This window comes from Aedes albopictus, chromosome 1 (assembly GCF_035046485.1).
Source record: "Aedes albopictus strain Foshan chromosome 1, AalbF5, whole genome shotgun sequence".
NCBI lineage: Eukaryota > Metazoa > Arthropoda > Insecta > Diptera > Culicidae > Aedes > Aedes albopictus.
The window spans coordinates 109144781-109166459 of NC_085136.1; the positions used below are offsets into that span (position 1 = coordinate 109144781).

At 42.0% G+C, this 21679-nt stretch overlaps 2 protein-coding genes across 3 annotated transcripts in view; both read right to left on the bottom strand.

Moving 5' to 3' along the window:
- LOC115269571 (cadherin-86C) overlaps positions 1-21679 on the bottom strand; it is a 589109-nt gene that overhangs the window by 401714 nt on the left and 165716 nt on the right. For both annotated transcript variants that reach the window (XM_062845170.1, XM_062845171.1), the window contains exon 2: positions 3480-4227. In XM_062845170.1, coding sequence (XP_062701154.1) covers positions 3480-3505 — 26 coding nt within the window. In that variant the 5' untranslated portion in view covers positions 3506-4227. The remainder of the gene's footprint in view (positions 1-3479; positions 4228-21679) is intronic.
- On the bottom strand, positions 9943-11022 carry LOC115269573 (uncharacterized). The gene is made up of 2 exons (XM_029878392.2): positions 10685-11022; positions 9943-10629 (listed from the first exon to the last, which is right to left on the bottom strand). Exons 1-2 carry the CDS (start codon positions 10698-10700, stop codon positions 10352-10354), a joined length of 294 nt encoding a protein of 97 aa, XP_029734252.2. The 5' UTR covers positions 10701-11022; the 3' UTR covers positions 9943-10351.

Here is a 21679-nt window from a genome sequence, read left to right on the forward strand (position 1 = left end):
ATTGGGCTAAATAGGTCATTAGCCAGAATAGGTTATAAATTAAAAAAGGTCATTAGGCGAAATGTCATTATGTCAAATATGTCATTAGGACGAATAGGTCATTATGCTCAACAGGTCATTTGGCCGAATAAGTCATAAGGCCGAATAGGGTCATTACACCAAATGAGTCATTAGGGCCAAGTATCAGATCATTGGGCCACAGTACGTTGGGCCGAAATAAGTTAAACCGAAATGGTTATTAGGCCGAATAGGTAATTTGGCAGAACGGATCATTAGATCGAATAGGTCGAACATGTCATTAGGCCGAAAAAAATTTGATCATTAGATCGTGTAGGTCGAACAGATTGTTAGATCGAATAGGAGACCTAATTTTCGGTCTAATGACCTATTCAACCTAATGTCTTTAGATCTAATGATTTTTTCGGCCTAAAGCAAAAAAGTTAATTAGGCTGAAAATGACTTTAAACCGAAAATAAAGACATTTTCAGCATGATAACCTTTTCCGCTTTATGGCCTATTCGGCCTAATAACTTATTCGGCCTAATATGACCCCTTCAGCCTAATGACGCATTCAGCCTAACGACCTATTCGGCCCAATTACCTGTTCGACCTAGTCAAGTAACATTTTTAGTCAAATAGACCAGATGAGTCCTTTGGAACAAGCATAAAAGCAAAAATTAGGGCATCAAAATGTTACTTGGGAATTGACCTTTTCGGCCAAATGATATATTCGAGTAGTGGACTTCCCTCGAAACCTACTAAAAAGCGGATGTCTTCGAAACCGTTGCCTGAGAACATATGAATGTTTTGCTCTGAATACAGAAAAAATTCCATTTAAGTAACGTACCATTTAAGTTACGTTAAGTTAAGTTAAGACTTCAAAGGAGTTTACCTAAATGGAGTCTACTTAAATGAAGGTAATGAATTGCGCCATCTTTTTTTTGTGCAGCTCATACAAAAATGCAAAAAATGACATGGTCTAAAAAACTTTATTAAAAGAGGTTTTAGTGTAGGTGTCATTAATTGTCGAAGATTTATCCAGAATATTTGCCAAGAATTTCTCCAATGTTTCATTCGAGAACTGCTTCAGAAATTACTCCAATGTTCCTTCAGAAACTCCTCCAAGGATTGTTGCAGGAATTCTACTCAGGTTGCGTCAAAAACTTTTGCATGAATTCTTTCGAAAATTACTTCAAAGACTCATTTAGGAGTCCCTTCCATTGTTCTTCCGGATTTTCCTATAAAGATTACTTCAGGTATTTCTCCAACCAATACTTCAGGAAGATTTTTTTATAGATTCTGCTAAGTATATTCCCGGGAGTTCTTCCAAATTTTTCTTCATAAATTTCTTCGAACTGTTTCGGAAATTTACCAAAATTGCAAACAGTAAGACTGCAAATGATGTGTTTCAGAAGAATTATTCCAAGAACTGCTTCGAGATTTATCCCGGAATTTCCCCTAAGGCTGTTTTAGGTTTTTTTTAAAGATCTTTTAGAAAGGTCCCCCAAAGATTATTTTAAGAATCTCTCAAAAAATGCTGTGGATATTTCTTCGGGAGCTTCTTCAAGAATTGCTTCTAAGGTTTCCACTAGGAACTCATCTACGTTCCCCATTCCTTCAGGAGTTCCTGCGCGACTCCCCTGCAGAGTAGCTCCATATTTAATTTTCAGAAAACTGTTGAACGATTTCTGAAGAACTTACTCCTTCTAGAATTTCTTTGAAGATTCAATCCGGAATTACTTTAGAGGTTTCATTCAGAAACTCATACAAGGACTTCATCCAAGGATTCCAAAAAAACTATTCTGAAATTATTTTGGGATTACTCCCAAAAATTTCTTAAAAAAAATCTTCATTACTTTTTTAAATGATTTCAGAGTTTCCTTTCGAGTAACCCTTTGGGAATTCCTGTCTTCAGCTAAGTCGCACAGCAAGCTAATGACTCAAACGATGGTCAGTGGGCATTTTGCATACAGGATATTACACATGTCTGAGGGGCTGTCCATTTATCACTTAAGACCATTGAGTGCCCTCCTATTGTGAAAAATTAGTATAATTCAAAATTCATCAATAAAAAGAATTAAAAAAAAAATAACTTTGCTTTTGAAGTTTTCCCTGGGAACTCACTTGAGGTTCATTCAAAGATCTCTCCAAAAGATTCATACTTGAATTATAACTGATAATCCATGAGTTTTCCATGATTTCCTAAAAGAGATTAATCCTAGAGCTAATCCGCAATAACACATGGAGTTCATCCAAAAATTCTTTCACCAGAATCCCTCCACTGATAACTTTAGAGATTTCTTGAAGGACTCCTTCAGGAAGTCTCCCAAGAAAGCCTCCAAGGATTCACTGGAAATTATCTAAAGGTTTCTTCAGCAACTCTCTCAGGAATCCGTTCAAGGACGCTTTTAGATATTTTTTCGAGGATTCCTTCGGATAATCATAGAAACATTGCGTCAGGAAATTCTTCCCAGAATTCCTCCAGAAAATGTTCAAGAAGTTCTCCAGAATGTGTGCGAAAATTTCCTATCCTATCCAAAGGATTTTCGGGAATTCCTTCAAAGATTCCTTTAAAAATGCCACTTTCTTCAAGAATTTCTTACGGGAATTTCCCGAATTACTTTTAAGATTTCTTTCAGTAACTTCTACAAGAATTCCAGCAGACTCTCTCAAGGATTTGTGCATGAATTTATCCAAGGATTCTACCAAGAATTCCTCTACTAGCTTATCGAAGATTTTTTCTAAAAACTGTCCAGAAATTACTTTAGAAATTCTCACAAGAATTGCTGCGAAAATTTCTTCAAAAATCCTTTGAAACTTCCCCCAAGTAATCCTTTAGGAATCCCTGCAGAGATAGCGAGAAGTTTACATTTCTGATTAAACAGTGTTGCCAGCTTTAAAACATGAATCTTCTCAAAAACACTGCAATGCTCTTGGCAACTACTCCAGCTTTGCTGTAGCAACTAGTTTTAAACTTCCCTACTTAAACTCCGACAATTTCAGAGCACCATCCTACTAGAGAAAAAGAATTTGCAATTAGGTAAACTGCCCCCACTCGCATAACAGTCCCATTTGCAAAAAGTAGGAATTGAGAAAACAGCATTTGAAGTTTGAAATCTTGTTTCCATATAAAACTTTGAAAAATCGCCAAAATTTGAAGAATATTTCGATCATCTCGAAACTTTCACAGATTGCTTTGCACATGAATATATATCTGTAAAAATATCACAATCCCTACAAAGTTGTTCAGTTTTGTGTTACGTGACACAAAAATCCATGATGGGACTGTTATGCGGGTACTTTTGATATGGGACGCTCATGACTTGGTATTTTTTTCACATATTGACATAAAAATTCATAATTTTTATTATTGTTTTTGGAAGTACATCGAAAATGATGACTATTCATAACGTTAACTCAAAATTGATGAAAAGTCAAATGGGACAGTTATGCGAGTGGGGGCAGTAAAGGTCACCTACCTTTTATCTCCGTATCTCCTGGTCATCCTGGTGTGGGCACTTCTTCTTCTTCTTCCACGTTCCGGGACCTTTCGTCGACGACCGACGAAAATCGCCCCTGGTCCTTCCTGGAATTCCGCAAACTCCACCAGCAGCACTTTTCTCTTGCACAACGTAGAGAAGAAAACAAAAACACTTCACTTGCACTTGCAGCTAATTACTAAACGTCACGTGATCCTTTCACTTGTGGCGTGGTGCGGATGCCCTTTGCATGTAACGTCGGCGGTAACGGTGACGTCACCCCTCCATGGGGCAATTATGTGGCAGTTGCCCTATTTCGGTTTCGTTTCTTTCCCCGACTCCGTCCACGGGCACGGACGGGAACATTTCACGACTTGAACTGTTTCGGGGGCTTTGGGACGCTGCTGGGAACTGCCGGGTAATTAATCATTTTCTTCTGTTGTACCGCCACTTCCTTTCCGCGCGATTGTCGGAGTCTTTTTCGCGCCAAATTTTAGACCATTTGGTCCGACACTCACACACGTGTTCGTGACTCTAAGCAGGCTGCGATTATTTATTTCCCCAAAACATGGCTGGTACTCCCTTTACCGGGTGCGGACGGCCTACTCTGTTTGAATCCGGTGGCGGCAGTAGTGGCGCCTGACGAAACCATGCTGCGGAGTGGTGTTGTTTACTTACATTTCGCAACCGCCAGCTTGTTCGGGTCCGCTCCGCGTGTTGTTTCCCGTCGACTCGTAACTGTCAAAATCTGCAAACATAAACAAACCGAAAAGAAAAACAATTAACCCGTGATTGTTTACTGTTTTCGCTGCGATTGACTTGGACTGACTCGGAAAAGATCGATCGATCGATCGGTTAGCGGTTGCTCCACGGAGCAGATCTTATCTCGTCCACCAGCAGCAACCTTAAACCGTCGCGTCGGTCGATCGCTGCGAGTATTGACTGATCGATCGATCGGTTCGAGGTTATGTTTATGCTAATCAGACGCCATCTGGCGGACAGTTTTTCCGAAATCGAGAACGTCGGCTTCCCACCGACACGGTTGTTGTTGTTGTTGTTGGGAAACTTGATAGCCGTAGCTGTTTTGTGGGAGCAAAACTAGACTGGGAACAAGTTCCCCTTTGACAGCTGACTGACAGGAGCGCGGGTTGCGCGCGACGCGCTGTCTTTCGCAGCTGGAGTTGCCGCGTAAGAATTTTGCATTCTACAAAGTTTAATGATTGTGCAATCGCGCAGTGCGACCCTCTCTCGATTCGGTAATTAATTATGACGTTTCCGATGCTGAAACGGCGGCGGAGCGGCTGTCAAATGGCACAGGTGATCTTCCATCATTCCTTACAATGTAAGTCGCAGTCTAACACTCTTGACAGCTCAATTTTGCACCACAGGAGCGGTGCACAAGCTAGCGAGCGTAGCTCGCCTGATTGGCAACCGACGGGTGTCATAATGGGACGCTGTTTAACCATAAATTGATGATCACCAAGGAAAATCTAACGCAGCACGGATCACACAGCAGGCTACGCGTCGCCATGCTTTCGCAGTAGCGCAATTTCTACTGGGAATGGCCTACTGAGAGTCGGTAGTTGATTGAGTAATGTCAAAGCGCGTCCATATTGAGCGCAATCATGATCGGCCGCGCACAGGTATTTCGATCCGCGCAGGCAGAAACGTGATTGTCGGAGTCACAAGTTAAGCAGCGTCGCGTCAATCCGACACAGATGTTGCGGCGTGAATGTGTGACGGACCGGGTATATTTATGCGGATTGCAATGTGTAGATTGTCACCGTATTTGAAGAGAACGTCGATGCGACGCCACACCACCAATGCGGACGGAGGAAGGTACAAAAGGAAAAGAGAGGGCAGATGAGATAAGATTTTGTACCAAATAAGGTTATGCGAAATGGCTGCCGTGGGGTTACGTAGAGAGATACAGCTAGGCTGCCTTCTTTGGGGGGCACAGAGACTACAGCAATGTATGACGTGTTGGCTCACTGAAGTCAAGGAGTCGCAATTAGAAATATTTTGGAAAAGGGAACGTTCAAAAATTACGTCCAACATTTGGGGGAGGGGGGGGGTCTAGAAAAGTGTGACAGTACGTGTATTGGGTATAGGGAAATTGCGTGACAAGGGGGGAGGGGGGGGGGGGTAGAAATCCAGAAAAACGATGGACGTAATTTTTGAATTTTCCCAAAGGGGCTCTCCAAAATTGTCTTGAAGGAAAGTATCTTCTCGCTAGTTTACGGCTATACCATGATCCACTAGTTTTTGTTAACTGCGTTGAGCTTGAGAATTCACCAGTAGACAGCAGAAGTAAGGAGATACTAAGTCTCATTAACAATATCAACGAAGACTGAATCTCTGGTAGGATGTCTTCTTCTCGATTGTCTACTGAGGTTAAAAATCAGAATCCGCAGTGAATGCTTAGCAAAATGCGGAGAGAGCTCGCAACAGAATTTAAATAAGATTCTCAGCAGAATCTGGAGAGGATTCTCAGTAGATTCCGGAGAGGTTTCTTAACAGACCTCGAAGAGGATTCTCGACAAATTCTGGAGAAGATTCTCAGCAGAATCCAGAGAGGATTTTCAGCTGACTACGGAGAGGATACTCAGAAGAACCCGGAAAGGATTTTCAGCAGAATCCGGAGAAGAGTCTCTGCAGAATCTGGAGAGGATTCTCAGCAGCATCCGGAGAGGTTTATCAGGAGAATCCGGAGAGGATTCACAGCAGAATACGAGAGGATTCTCAGCATAATCCGTAGAAGATTCTCAGCAGAATCCGGAGAGGATTCTCAGAAGAATCTTGAAAGAACTCTCAGAAAAATCCGGAGAGGGTTCTCAAAACAATCCGGAAAGGATTTTCAGCAGAATCCGAAGAGGATTCTCAGCAGAATCCGTAGAGGATTCTCAACAGAATCCGGAAAGGATTCTCAGCAAAATCCGGAGAGGAATTCCAGCAGAATCTGGAGAGGATTGTCAGCAGGATCTGAAGAGGATTCTCAGCAGAATCCTGAGAGGATTCTCAGCAGAATCCGGAAAGGATTCTCAGCAGAATCCGAAGAGAATTCTCAGCAGAATCTGGAGAGGATTCTCAGCAGAGCCCGGAGGGGATTTTCAGCAGAATCCGGAGAGAATTCTCAACAGATTCTGGAGAGGATTCTTTGCAGAATCCGGAGAGAATTCTCAGCAGAATCCGAAGAGGATTTCCAGAAAAAGCAGGAGAGGATTCTCAGCAGAATCCGAAGAGGATTCTCAGCAGGATCTGAAAAGAATTCTCAGCAGGATCTGAAAAGGATTCTCAGCAGAATCTGGAGAGGATTCTCAGGGGGGGGGGAGGTTTAAGCACATATCCGGAGAGGATTCTCAGCAGAATACGGAGAGGATTCTCAACAGAATCCGGAAAGGATTCTCAGCAGAATCCGGAGAGGATTTCCAGCAATATCTGGAGAGAATTCGCAGCAGAATCCGGAGAGGATGTCCAGCAGAATCTGGAGAGGATTCTCAGCAGAATCCGGAGAGGATTCTCAGCATAATCCGTAGAAGATTCTCAGCAGAATCCGGAGAGGATTCTTAACAGAATCTGGAGAGGATTCTCAACAGAATCCGGAGAGGATTTTCAGCAGAATCCGGAGAGGATTCTCAGCAGAATCCGGAGAGGATTCTCAACAGAATCTGGAGAGGATTCTCAGCAGAATCCGTAGAAGATTCTCAGCAGAATCCGGAGATGATTTTCAGCAGAATCCGGAGAGGATTTTCAGAAGAATCTAGAAAGGAGACTTAGCAGAATACGGAGAGGATTCTTAACAGAATCCGGAGAGGATTCTTAACAGAATCCTGAGAGATTTTTCAGCAGAATCCGGAAAGGATTCTCAGCAGAATCCGGAGATGATTCTCAGCAGAATCCAGAGAGGATTCTCAGAAGAATCCGGAGAGGGTTCTCAGAAGAATCCGAAGAGGATTCTCAGCAGAATCCGTAGAGGATTCTCAACAGAATCCAGAAAGGATTCTCAGCAGAATCCGGAGAGAATTTCCAGCAGAATTTGGAGATGGTTCTCAGCAGAATCTAGAAAGGAGTCTCAGAAGAATCCGGAGAGGATTTTCAGCAGAATCCGGAGAGGATTCTCAGCAGAAACCGGAGAGGATCCTCAGCAGAATCCGGAGAGGATTCTCAGCAGAATCCGGAGAGGATTCTCAGCAGAATACGGAGAGGGTTCTCAGCATAATCCGGAGAGGCTTCTCAACACAATCCGGAGAGGATTCTCGGCAGAATCTTGAGAGGATTCCCAGCGGAATTTGGAGAGGATTCTCAGCAGAATCCGGAGAGGATTCTCAGCAGAATCCGGAGAGGATGCTCACTAGAATCCTCAGAAAATTCTCAGCAGAATCCCGAGAGGATTCTCAGCAAAATCTGGAGAGAATGCTCAGCAGAATCCGGAGCGGATTCTCAGCAGAATTTGGAGAGGATTCTCAACACAATCCGGAGAGGATTCTCAGCAGAATCCGGAGCGGATTCTCAGCAGAATCCGGAGCGGATTCTCGGCAGAATCTGGAGATTATTCCCAGCAGAATTTGGAGAGGGTTCTCAGCAGAATCCGGAGACGACTCTCAGCAGAATCCGGAGAGGATGCTCAGTAGAATCCTCAGAAAATTCTCAGCAGAACCCCGAGAGGATTCTCAGCAAAATCCGGAGCGGATTCTCAGCAGAATCCGGAGCGGATTCTCAGCAGAATCCGGAGCGGATTCTCAGCAGAATCCGGAGCGGATTCTCAGCAGAATCCGGAGAGAATTCTCAGCAGAGTCCGGAGAGGATTCTCAGCTGAATCTGAATAGGATTCTAAGCAGAATCCGGAGAGAAATCTCAGCTGAATCTGAAGAGGATTTCCAGCAGAATCCGGAGAGAATTCTCAGCTGAATCTGGAGAGGATTTTCAGCAGAATCCGGAGAGGAATCTTAGCAGAATCCGAAGATTACGCTAAACAGAGTCCGAAGAAGCTTCTCAATAAATTGTCATGACAACTACAAACATTTGTGTCCATTTTGTTTATCAGCCCATTTTCTTCGAAATTGATGATATTGCGGTAAAATAGAAAAAATCCAACGGGGTTGCGGTGGTTTCGACCGCCGCAGTCGTTCCGCAAACGTCAAAAGTGCTCGGTTCACGCTAAAACACACTCACTTGGTTGCCATAAAATTAAAAAATAATGCAAATTGTTCCATTTATGGTTCATGTAATCACAATTAGTGCCACAATATGTAACTTATTTTTAAAATATATTAGGTGTAGATTGAGCACTTTTGTATGCAGAAGAACACAATTAAAATTTTCAACAATTTATTTTTGTTGAAAGGTTGTGTGCATACTTTTTAAAGTGTGTAGCAGTTTTACGTTTGCGGAATAGGTCTTCTTTTTCTTATTCACTCCGCCAAGTTGGATGATTTCTCTGGATAAGCAATACTTCACATACGTCAACAATAGAACCTCACAAAGCATGCATTGATATTTCGCTCTCAAAAATCCAGGAATCAGATTACCGAAATCCGTTTCTTTCCATTTGTTTTTTTTATTGTTGAAACCATTGCAGATCCGAATCCGCAAACATCCACAGAAAGCCCCTGTGCATTATAAGTTGCAATTTTTGTCTCCATCAATCAAATCGTAAACACAAAACTCCGTCGTCGGAAATAATATGTGTGTGAGGTGAGGTCAGCCAAACAATTAAACCCGCCACCCGCCTCCAGTGCAGAGGGATTCAGCCATTTATTCGCCTGACGATTTCGATTCGATCTTCGTGAGTTGAGCAGCTCATATCCAAGCTCATATCTTGACTCATACAGACCATTTTTCTTATCCCCCCAACCTTTTGGGATCTTCCTCATTTTTCTTAACTTATTCAATTTTGGATCGGTTGTGTTGCACAACCGAAGGACCGAAGGATGGGTCATCATTCCCTAAAAACGTTTTTTTTTCTTTTCGTTTAGTGGACCTTGAAAATTGTGCATCGCATGAAACGGAGGACTGGATCCGCTCCAAAAGAAAAAAAAAATGTGGAGGTAGAGGTAGGCGTTGCAATCATAGTAGCCTTCCTCCGAAAATATGTCCGAGAGTGGAGACTGAGGCGAAAAAAATACGACCGACCGTTTAATCGTAGGATGCTCTGGCAAAGAACTTACCTTTGATCGTTTTTTTTGCTGTTTTGTTTTATCACGCTCTTCTGTCCTTAGAGCTCGGAAAGCCTTGATGGGTTTTCGGAATTGCGGAGATGAACCGGACTGGCAGAGTCCGGTTCCCAGAAGTGGGGAATTCGGTCGTATTTCTGCGGAAGGTACCACCAAACAGAATGCATCTCGTTTCGTTGAAATAGGGGGCACTGAATGGTTCTAGACATTCATCAATTTCGACAAGTTTAAGCTTTTTGTGGCGTTTTTTTTTCTTTTTGAGGCATAATTAATTATAGACGAAGGAAACCGATCGTTTATACGTCAAATTTTTGATTTAATAATGTATGTACCAATTTCTATTGTTTCTTACTTCAAATGACCACTTTGATTCAGTTTCTGAATCAACTTTATACGATATCAGTTGGTAACCCGATTGGGATTTAGCCTCGTTGACTGACAGGAAAACGATAAAACTAGATCGAATAGCTAAACACACTGTGGAAGGGTTCAAACAATTTGACATCTCTCGTGTATCGTTGGACAACTAATCGATAAGTGTGAATCACATTTCTTATCGATTAACTGTCACACAATACAAGCCAGATATCGAACGGTTTAATCCCTATAAGAAATTGTGCTCGATTGTTGTGGTCATGACTACTCAATATTGTGTTCTTACCGTATTACTTAAATAACCATGACGTAGTATGAAAGCTCTCAAGCCGTCGCGACACCCTGAACACAGTTCTGCTTCTCCAGACTGTACGTTTGCCCGAAGTTGCACGGCATGTATCGTGGCACCCTCTTGCCATCCTTGTTTTCCCCACAGGTGCAGTAGCCGAACGCAAAGTTGGTCGCCGCAAACGATTCTCCCTGCTTGATTTTACCACCTTGGCAGTCCAGGTATTTACAGTACTTTTCAGCGTCCGATTCGGCCCGGGTCCATGCTAGCTGCGATCCCAGGACTAACGTCACCACGAATGCTACGGGGATGGCTACGAAAACGAAGAATGTCAACACTATTGGGTGATGGCACAAAAGGATACTCACTACGCCAGGAAAACATCGTGATTTGAACTTGAGCTGCCGTTAACTGAACGATCAATTCATTTATAAGCAGGTTGTATCGAAGAACAGCTGTTGAGCGGTATTTGAACAACTGTTGAAGCCTCTGACGTTGATGGATGCGCGTTCATCGATCACCAAGCAGCAACAAAGACGCACTATTAGAAGATTGTTCAGCTTGGATTCTGAACTTCACTTCACTTACCTTGAGCTCATATCTACCTGAAGTGACATTACTCAACCAACGTTGAACTTTAACGAACAGTACGCTTTGTACAAATTGTCTGAACATTCTGGGTCGTCAGAACACTTTTAAGGGTTTAGTCTCAGGCATCAACAACCGTAACAAAAGATGTTTTAGATATAAATAGTAACATTACACACACAATCAGCTACGCTCCGGGAACATCTTCACACTGCCACAGCCATTTCAAAATATTTTTGGGATAACTTAGGGAAACGAATATACCAGGTTCATTCAATTCGAAGTTGCGAAGCTATGGTGCTTTAAGTTTCCCAAGGATTTGCTGAAAGCACTGCATCGTCCCAATGTGCTTGAACCTCTCGCTGATCCTTTTGGACTACACAAGCACTAGACATTAGACAACCTTGGTCGTCTTTGTGAACGATGGTAGCCTTCTTCTGTTTCTTGCCTAGGTCTTTACGCCAACGCTGCACCCATATCTCCCAGTACGTCTCATACAGTGCCACGTTCTCTGCCGTTAGGCATCCACAGTCTTGACGCCGGCTCGCACAGGAAACAACGCCTGCGAGGGAGACTACCAATCCAATCGTCGACCTTCGACTTCGGGGATCTCTAGCCCAGTCAGAATCGAAAAACCTTTCCAGATCCACTTCAACTGATCGGCTGACGATACATACATGATAATGTCATTGCTTCACTGTTGCATGCCGAACTGTTCACACCTTCCGAGCCCTTGGTTATCTCCAAGCCCAGAAAATGCTTAGCACTTCCGAGCAGTCTACGTTGAAATTCCTCTTTGATTGACCGTAGATGCGAGTTAGCTCCTGCTTGTCAACGTCAGCGACTATCATGTCGTCCACAAAGACGATCAGATACACGACATTTCCATGTTTTACAACGACGTACAAGAATCGGCGGAGCTCAGTACAAACCTTATGCGCTTCAGAACTTCGGATAGCTTTTCATTACAGCACCTAGTTGCCTAATGGAACCGTAAGTCTTCTGGCGTAAACAGTACATCATGTCCTTTTGTCTACGGACGACTGTCTGCCACATGTAAATCTCTGCACTGATAACGCTGGTCAAATACGCCGTTCGGAAGACTTCAGCCTCACGGCTTTCCCAGATTTATCCATTTTTGTCTATTGTAGGGTTTGTACTGGCATGCACTCTCTATGTTTACATTGAGTGTGTAGATGGTGCGAATTGAGCAGTTACGAATGAGCGTGTAGAGTGACAGTTGCGAGAAAGTGGAGCGTCGGCGGACGACGGACAGCGAACCTGTGGGAAGTCTAGTGAATCCGAACGACCGGAGAAAGCTTCTGAACTGGAGAGCTGGAGTTTGCCTTGGCGAGAGTTGCTTCCGGAAGTGGACCCTACATCTATTAGGTACACCCATCGAAACCCGATGTTTTCTTTAACCGAGTGGGCAGTGTTGCCAACTTTCAGGTATCGATCTCCTCGTGCGAAAACATTTCTTTCTTTCATGGCGTTCTTCCACGAATCTCACTCCGGACACTTCAACGCTGCGTTACCAGATTGCAGTTTCGTCAACGCTTTAGTGGCAACTCCTACGACGAAATCACCGTACTAGGCAACTTATTACGAGTTTTATGGAAAATTTGACTACTCACGTTGCGCGTTTTTAGTAAATAATAATTTTAAAACTTCAGCAAGAAAAACGTCCCTGAAACACGAAGTCATTCCAAGAACCCATAAAGAAGGTGACATCTGCCGTTTCTCTGCGCTCATTTCTTCGATCATAATGAAACCACGAAACCGATCCACCAGATCCCAGACCAGAATGTCGTGCCAGCAAAAGTCCCATTTGACCGCACCACGTTGGGTAAACCATACAGGCTATCACTGCCCATAATCGCATAGTTGACGTAAGCGCCACTGTAGTTTTCACCACACTTTTGAAATTTTAACAATGATTATTAAAAGTTTATGATTTTTTTCCACGTTGATATCTAGCTAGTGATTAGATCTTGTGCTCTATTGAATAAAACTAGTCACAATTATGCACATTCGATAGATATTAGCTCGTGAGTGCTGACATTGTCAATGGAGTGGAGCGGACCTGGTGTGATGGTTAGAACACTTGACTATCACGCCAAGGACCTGGGATCGAATCCCACTCCCGACAAACTCGCAAAATGTGAGTTCTTCCTTCGGAAGGGAAGGAAAGCGTGGGTCCCGAGATGACCCTAGTAGCACATTTGTTCTACTCGAGTTTATGTGACTCCTATATGACGAGATTTGGTCGTATAGGAGTCATACCAACTAATATACAACATGTGTGCTACTGGGGGAACTAGCCTAGGGCTAAAAATCTCGTTAATACAGATAAAAAAAATGTCAATGGTGGTTACGTCAACTATGCGATTATGGGCAGAATTCAGCTGCCCGCCCGTCCCGCTAAAATCGTGAGCATCCTCCGGTTCATCGAATGGGAACTTTCAGGGTCATTCCCTCTCTTAGAGTGCCACAGCAACGACCAATCCCACAAAGTGTCCCTGAGGGTCTGCCAGCCGAACAGTGCCATTCCCGCCCGATCTCGACCGGGACCGCTGCTGCGCGCTGCCGAGGACCAACGGGAATGAGAAAATTAATTTATGAGATTTCAATTAAACGATGCCCATGCAGCATCGCAATAACAGTAACAGACAACAGCCGCAACAACTCCGCCGTCCGAGAACTATAATGAAATTGGAACTTGAGCACGATTTTCACCTTGCCAATCGCCTCCCGGACGTAAAGGCTCTGGAAGAGTCGGGATCGTCCATTAGCTGAGGCACTGACTGGACGCTGCTCCCGAAGCAGCAGCGATCGACGCCACGTTCGTTGGTGGATCATGGTGGTGGCTTCGGCTCTGCTGCAGGGGCGGCAAACAAAGAAAGATTGTTTGAATTTCTCGGATTTTGACATTCGATTCGAGTGGTGCGGCGGCGACGCGGCGGTGGCCCGCCCGAGGTTCCAAGGCAGAAGAATTTATTAGTCGATATCTGTTGCTTTCGGTCGATCGGTCGCCGCAGCATCGTAGAGGAGTCGTGATTTACAATTCTGGTGTCTAATGCTGCAGGACCCGGGCATATGACTGTGGCCAAAGATTGATTATTTGACTCACGCGAGCAGTCAGCCGTAGCCGCACAAAGAAAGGGCTAATTGTTTTTCGCGGTGACGCTAAAAGATGCCCCTCGTCTCCCCCGACGAGGGGTACATTTTTCTGTAATTGAAAAGCCCGAGTCGAAGTCGGCTCGATCGTGAAGTGTAAATTGAAATGGCGCGGGCGCGAGCCGACAAATGCTTGTTGATTCGTGACGTTAAATTGACATCTCGGTATGAAACGGGCGAAAAAATTGGCAAATCAGATGCAGCTTCAGTGACATAACGACTTTCATCTACCTAGCTGTCACTCAAACGGATCAAGCACCGCCGCTCTGCTATCACATCTGTCGATCAACATCACCAAGCATAATCATCACCATCAAGATGGTGGATGCCAGCTGAAAATGTCAAAATTTGCAACTAGAGGTGGATCGTCCGTCGGGTCACACGGTTTTGGGATGTCAATTTGACGGAGGGGAATTGTTCGGGTGTCACACCGAAGCATGCACCGAAGTCAATGATTTGCAGTGCAAATACCAGGGACTTTTTGGGTTAGTTGTGATCTACACGATCATTTGCACCTCCATCAACACCCACATGTCCTGGCGTCAACGTTTGATTTCAAAAGTGATGGGTTCAATAAATTGACGGTTTGAACTGTCATTCGACGATTTATGAAACAGAAAGGGATCGTTTAGTACGAGAACGATCATTCTCACTGACTGCAGGTATTCATGAACAAAGTATAACCACAGAGAAACAGACGTAACTCTTGGAACAAATTTCAGGTCAAAACAGCGTCACGAAAGCGAAATCGCCCAATGCTAATCATACTGTGCTCAGCCGAGCAATAACTAGTTAGTTGTCATTCTAGTCGATTTCCAGGCGGAATATCGGAAGAAGTGGTTGCAAGAGATTATTTCTGCAATTATCGCGAAAGGGACATTCTTGCAAGAATGCGTTTTATGAGTTCAGTAGGAATTCTTTTAAAGATTTCTCCGAGAATTATATAACAATGCAGAACCCCATGCGGAATTTTCTCAAGGAATATTAGGTATAAGAATAACCTCCAGTTTTTTTTTAGAATTTCTCCAGGAATCTTCTGAAATTTCTTAACAAATTCCTTTGGGATTTTTTTTTCTAGGGGTCTCCTCAGAAATTGCTACAAAACCATTTTCAAAAGAAGCATTTTTTGCAAAAATTCTTTCAAAAATTCCTCTAAGGTTAAAAATTTAGATTTTTTTTCAGAAACTATTTATTAATTACTGTTGAAATTCTCCAGGTATTCCTTAACGTATTACTCCATTAGTCCATATATTCAGGGATTCTCTGAGATATTTATTTTGAAATCCCTCAGGAAAACTCTCAGGTGATTCTTCTGAAAGTTCCCTTAGAGGTTTCTCCAGAATTTCCTGCAGTGGCTGTTCAGATTTTTCTCAGACTTTTTTCGGGGATTCTTCCAATAGTTTGTCGGTTACGCTTAAGAAATTTCTCCATCGAATCTCAGTATCTTGCAGATATTACTACAGAATCTATATCTTGACATGTTTTGGGATTTTTTTACAAGAAATTCTTTTTTTCGCTCCCTTGCTGATACACTAAAACCTCAATTAACGCTCGAAAAGGGGGGGGGGGGGAGGGAGGAGCGCAACTTGGGGGGAGCGCTGTTCAAGAATTAGTGCATAAATCGGGGAGTGTTTTTATTTTCAGTTTTATAAATAGTTTGTGGAGATCGGAATCACAAATTTCCTAACCTGTGAAAAGGTTATAAGTTATTTAATTACAATCTATAATTTAGCAGCTTTGCTAAATTCAGTTGTTCCCAACCTACGGTCATGGGACAAGCGAATTTTTTCTCAAAAACAAAGGTATGAGGATAAAGTGAAAAGTTTTTTTCGCATGCTGAAATTTATAGGGAGTATGTACTTATCACAATGTAGTTGTATTGCCAAGATCACTGGTTTACAATCTATTGTAACGGGCCACGTGAATATCTCAAGAACCGAAAGTGCTAGGAATAAGAACAAATGTTTTACGGATTGCTCATATCAAGGATCAGTATCTCTAAAACACCCGATTCTTTTTTTGCACGGGTCAGGTTTTTGCTACAACTCAGTCAATTGTTAGCCGATTCTCACGAAATTTTGTACACTAATAGTGCTAATCGTGCCTACATGTATACAAAATTTCATGACAATCGGGTGTATAGATATGTTGAAAAATCAGTGGTATCCAATCTATCGTCACGGGTCACGTTAACCCTCTACTCTACCCTATACCCTAACCCTCTACCCTACCTTTAACACTACCATTACCATTTACCCTACCCTGTACCCTACCTTCTACCTACCCGACCTTCTACCCTACTATCTACGTGAACCCTCTATCCAACTCTCTACCCTGCCCTCTTCCCTAACCCTCTACCCAACCCTCTATCCTATCTTCTACCCTAACCCTCTACCCCACCCTCTACCCTACCTTTTATCCTACCATCTACCCTACCTTCTACCCTACCCTCTCATATTACCCTCTATCCAACTCTCTACTCTACCCTCTACAATAAGCCTCTACCCTACCCTCTACGCTAATCATCTACCCTACCCTCTACATTACCCTCTACCCTACCTTCTAACCTAACTTCTACGCCAACGCTCTATCCCATCCTTTTCCCTACCTTCTACCTTAACCATCTACCCTACCTTCCATCTTACCTTCTACCTTAACCCTCTACCCTACCCTCAACCCTACCCTTTAATTTGACCCCCTACCCTACCTTCTACCCTAACCATCTACCCCTACCTCTACCCTGCCTTCTACCCTAACCCTCTATCTGATGGCATTCCTGCAGGAGTCTAAGTGGACGACCAGATAAACTGCAGTAAACATCTCCAGAAAAATCCTGAGATATTAAAAAAAAATCGTAATAGAAATTCCTAGGAAATATTTCTAAACGAATTTCTTTAGGCATCCGTACAGCCTTAAATGAAATTCTGTAGAAATTTTCGGGGAAAATGCATGGAGAAATATCTGGTTGAATTCCTGAATAAATCTCTGTATGAACTCCTGCAGAAATCTGGAGAAATTCCTGCAGGATGTTCTGAATGAATCCCTGAAGAAATTCTTGATCACATTCGTGCAAAAATCTACAATGGAATCACTAGAGCAATACCAGAATAAATCTCTAGTGGACTTCTTGAAAAAAATACTTGCACGAATTTCTAAAGGAATCTCTGGAAGTTTACCTGAAGAAATAACTGGAAGAATTAGAGAAAATAAAAATACTTTGAAAGAATTTCTGAATCTCTGCAGAAAAATCTGAGGGAATTCCAGCAGAAATTTCAGAATGGTTTCCTGAACAAATCCTTCAAAAGTAATCCCCGGCGGAGTTCCAGCTCAAGCAACACACATGCCATTTTTTAAAGAATCTGTAGAAGTGTTTGTCAAGAAGTCACTGGAGGAGTTTCTGAAAGAAACCTCGGCAGATTTGGGGACCGAGTTCCTGTGGTTATTTCTGTAGGTAATCACATAATATTTCTTAACGGAATCCTTGGATTAATGTCAATCCACCAGAAGGTGGAATCTCATAAAGAATTCCAGAAGAAATCTCCAAGGAAATAACAAAAGAAAGAAGAGTTTCTGACGGAATCTTTGGACGAGTTTATGAAAAAGTGTATGGAAGATTTTCTTAAGAAATAATAGCTAAAGTTTTGGAGAAATTCTGGACTTTTGATTTTCAGAAGGAATTGCTAAACACAGTTCTGAAGGCATTTGTGGATGATTTCCTGGAACTATTTATATAATTCTCGGAGAAATCTCTATAGGATCCTCAAAAGGAAATTCTAAAGAGAGTTCCGAAGGAAATTTTAGAGGAATTCCTGAAGCAATCCATAGATGATGGATAGAATAATAGAACTTTCCAGAAGCAATCCGTGGAAGACTTTCTGAAAAAAAAATTGCTGGAGATATTTCGAAAGAAATTCAAGGAGGGTTTATAAAGGAACGTTCAAATTGATTTTATGGATAAAAATCATTGGATAAAATGTTTAGCAAACCTATGCATTTTCTTAAAAAAATCCCTAGAAAAATTCCCCTTTTAAAAATTTATCTTAGATTTTTGCAACAATAAAACTATTCCTTCTTTAATAAATTCCCCAAAAACTCGTCTAAACCTATTTGTTTAAATTACTCCGGATATTTTTTTTTTGTAAAACATCTTCCAGAAGAAAAATTTAAATAAGGAAATGATGAAATAGTTAAAAAAAAAAGCACATGTCCTTCCTTCTGAAGAATTTTCGTATAAATTAATTGGAATTCAACAGTAATTTCCTTTGGGAAATCCATCTTTTTTTGTGAATTTAAACTTAGCAGCTATCTTTTCACATGGATAACACACGGATAACAGAGGAAATTTAATCTGCAATGACTCTGGCAATCATCAGGAATTTTCTTTGAAATTCGTGTAGTATTTTTTCTCAAATTTTCCGGTAATTTTTTTGAAATTTTCTTAACCAATTGCTTTGGAGAATGTTTCGGCAATTTCTTTGAGGTATCTTCCGGTAATTCTCTGGAAAAGTTTTTCTGCAATCCTTTCGTAAACTCCCCTCTAGAGTGTGGCAAATCCTTTGTAGGCTTTTCTTCGGTAATTTCTTCATAAATTTCATCGAAAATTCCTTTGAAATTTTCATAGACAATTCCTTTGAAAACTCTGGAAACTTCTTCGGTTAAATTTTGAGATTTGCCTACCATAATATTTTCAGTAAATTCATTGAGAATTCTTTGAGCTTTTTTTTTTGGTTTTATGATTTCTTTTAAAAACTCCTTTGGCATTGCTTTGCTCGCTCCAATTTCTTTGAGAAATACTTTTTTTTTAATCTTTGAAATCTTTTTTGGAAATTTTCCTGGCTATTAATTATTTGATTATTTGAGAGGTCTCCTGTTAGCCTAGTGGTTGGGGCTATGGATCGCCAATCCGGAGATGACGGGTTCGATTCCCGTTCCATTCGGGAAAATTTTCTCGACTCCCTGGGCATAGTGTAGCATTGTACTTGCCTCACAATATACAAATTCATGCAATGGCAGGCAAAGAAAGCCCTTCATTTAATAACTGTGGAAGTGCTTAACCCGTAATATGAACTGTGTAGTTCAACTCATGTCAACCCAGAATTTGATTATTTCTTAAAATATTTACCAAATCTATAATTTTACAATAAGTTTGAGCTTATTTTCTTCACGCGGTCAAATTTAGCCATTTTTGAGACTAAAAATGGCTCCTAAATTGTTATCAAAGCTTCGTTTAGTACAAAAAAAAATAGCAGGCGTTGTTAGTAACCCCAATTTTGCGTAAATAAAAAAAAATTCGAAATAAATTGTTATAAAACAGAAAAAAATACAAACAGTAGAGGTGGCAATATAGTTACCACTGCCTTAAAGGGTTAATACTATGAATGAGTACCAGACATAGGATCAAGGGGAGCGACACTAGTTTTGCCAAGCTAAAAAACCTAAAAAAGCTGAAAAAACCAAAAAAGTCGCTAAAACCCGCAAAAGTTTTGCGGGTTTTATCGACTTTTTTCGGCTTTTTTTGGGGTTTTCTCGGCTTGGCAAAACTAATGTCGCTCCCCCCGGGAATAATACTACATCAGTTCAGAAGTCTATAAGCAATTAGAGATGGATTATCTTTGCAAGATGGTATCCTTTGAAAAGTTTTTATAGATTTGAGAATGTATACATCAAACTAACGATGCTGTTTGTACCAGCTATATGGGCACAACCGGGCAGACAATGTTTCAAACTCCATCCTTCGATCTTCCCACGCCGAAATCAAATCTTTTCATGCTAATGGCAGCATTACTTACCTTCCATTACCTTTTTTCTGCGTTTTCGTGGAACGAAGACGACGACACCGCCGATGTGGTCCATAAATCATACACCTCCTCTTCGCGTGTTCTGACTCTGAAACGCGGCGAGCTAACGAACGCATAAATTTCTCGTCTTCGCTGTCTGTGACTCATAAACTATTCTAAACAATAAGCGTTTGTCAAATTTTCCGAAACCAATCACAACAAACGCAGATTGTTTCGCAGAGTTTAGTCGAAAAAAATACCTAACGTGTTCCCACAACGCGAAGAGGCAATTTTGCATCCGATCGTCATCGGTGGACCCCCCGACGCGACGGGGGTCACAGATGCAGACAAGTAGACGTACGGCTGGCAAAATATTCATCATGATATTCATTCATCATGCGTTTAACGATCGTTTCAAAATTCACGTTGTTGAAAATTTTACATTCGCATCGTTTGTTTTGTGATTTGACGTTTCGCACTACTGTAGCGCCTTCTGTGTGTGAAAAAGTAATTTGTACTTACGTGCTAATCAGATGGCGATAGTATGAAATGTAAACTGATCGTTGGATGTTCCAGAAAATTTGTTGTAGGTGCTGTGTCGGTTTGTCTGTGCTCTGCTAACTCACATGGGTGAATTATGCTTCTCCATTCAAATCGGCGTTGGTTCTGAACGAGCGTCTGCAGATTTGGACCCGTACATTATTGTAAGCCATGCTTAGGGTTACCCATTCGCAGACAAGCAACTAGAATTTATGCACCCTGATTAAAAGAGGAAATGCACATACGAGAAGTGGAGGCGGTACCACTGCCCGATTGCTTACGTTTCCGAACGACATCATAAATTTGACAGCTTGTCTGCTGGATGACTCGCTGTTTCGCTCTGGTAGGTAAGGGGGCGAGATAAACTTCCCGGAGAAGAGCTCGTCAGGCAAGGGAACAGCATGGGTCATGGTCCGCCTCAAAACAGAGGTGACAAAGTGGTCGTAAATTTGACGGCTTGAAGGAGTTATGGTGCGAATGGTGGAACATAAATTTGAATATGATAATTTATTGTACATTTGAACAGTTTACGTGAAATAATTATTTGAAATTCTTGTAATTTTTCATTATTCATTCAAATAGTACTTGGGGATGATAAAAGATATGGTTGACATATAGTTCACCATGATGAGTTTTTCTGAACGCTATCATTTGTTTTCCATTTTTGTATCTGCAATCTTTAAATGGAGTCACGTATTCAAGTTTGCGAATAAGAAAACGATTGCTGGATTATACCAGTTATATTCCATAAATTAGCATAAAGTCCTAAACAGTTTAGTTAAAATATGTTTGAATCTAAGAACCAACGAGATTGCAATCAATTTCACATCAGAAGCCCCATTCCAATCTAAACAGACATAACTATACAGCAAACAATCCCCGAATCGTATTCCAATAATCCCCTCATACAAATCATAAACAAGACCACGACCGCGATGCGTGGAGGGTCATCCGAGCCAACCACAAATCACCGACCGCGTGGTAATCCGATAGGCCAATTATGATCCGGATGGAGGGAGCTTCTAACCTACAAAACCATTCCCGTGCTCGTTCCAGCAGACCACAACAACAGTGTTCAATGGTGACGATTATCTAATTTCCAATCCTCGCCAGCCAGACCGACCGCGACCCATTCATAACGATAATTGAGAAATGGGCGCTCCTCGTCCGTCTTCTTCCGTTTTGGCGTGTGCTGTGCTCTTGTCTTGTCTACACTACACGGAACGCGCAGGAAACCGCAAATTATCATTCGATTGGGCTTGTTGGTTCGCGCGCGCTGCT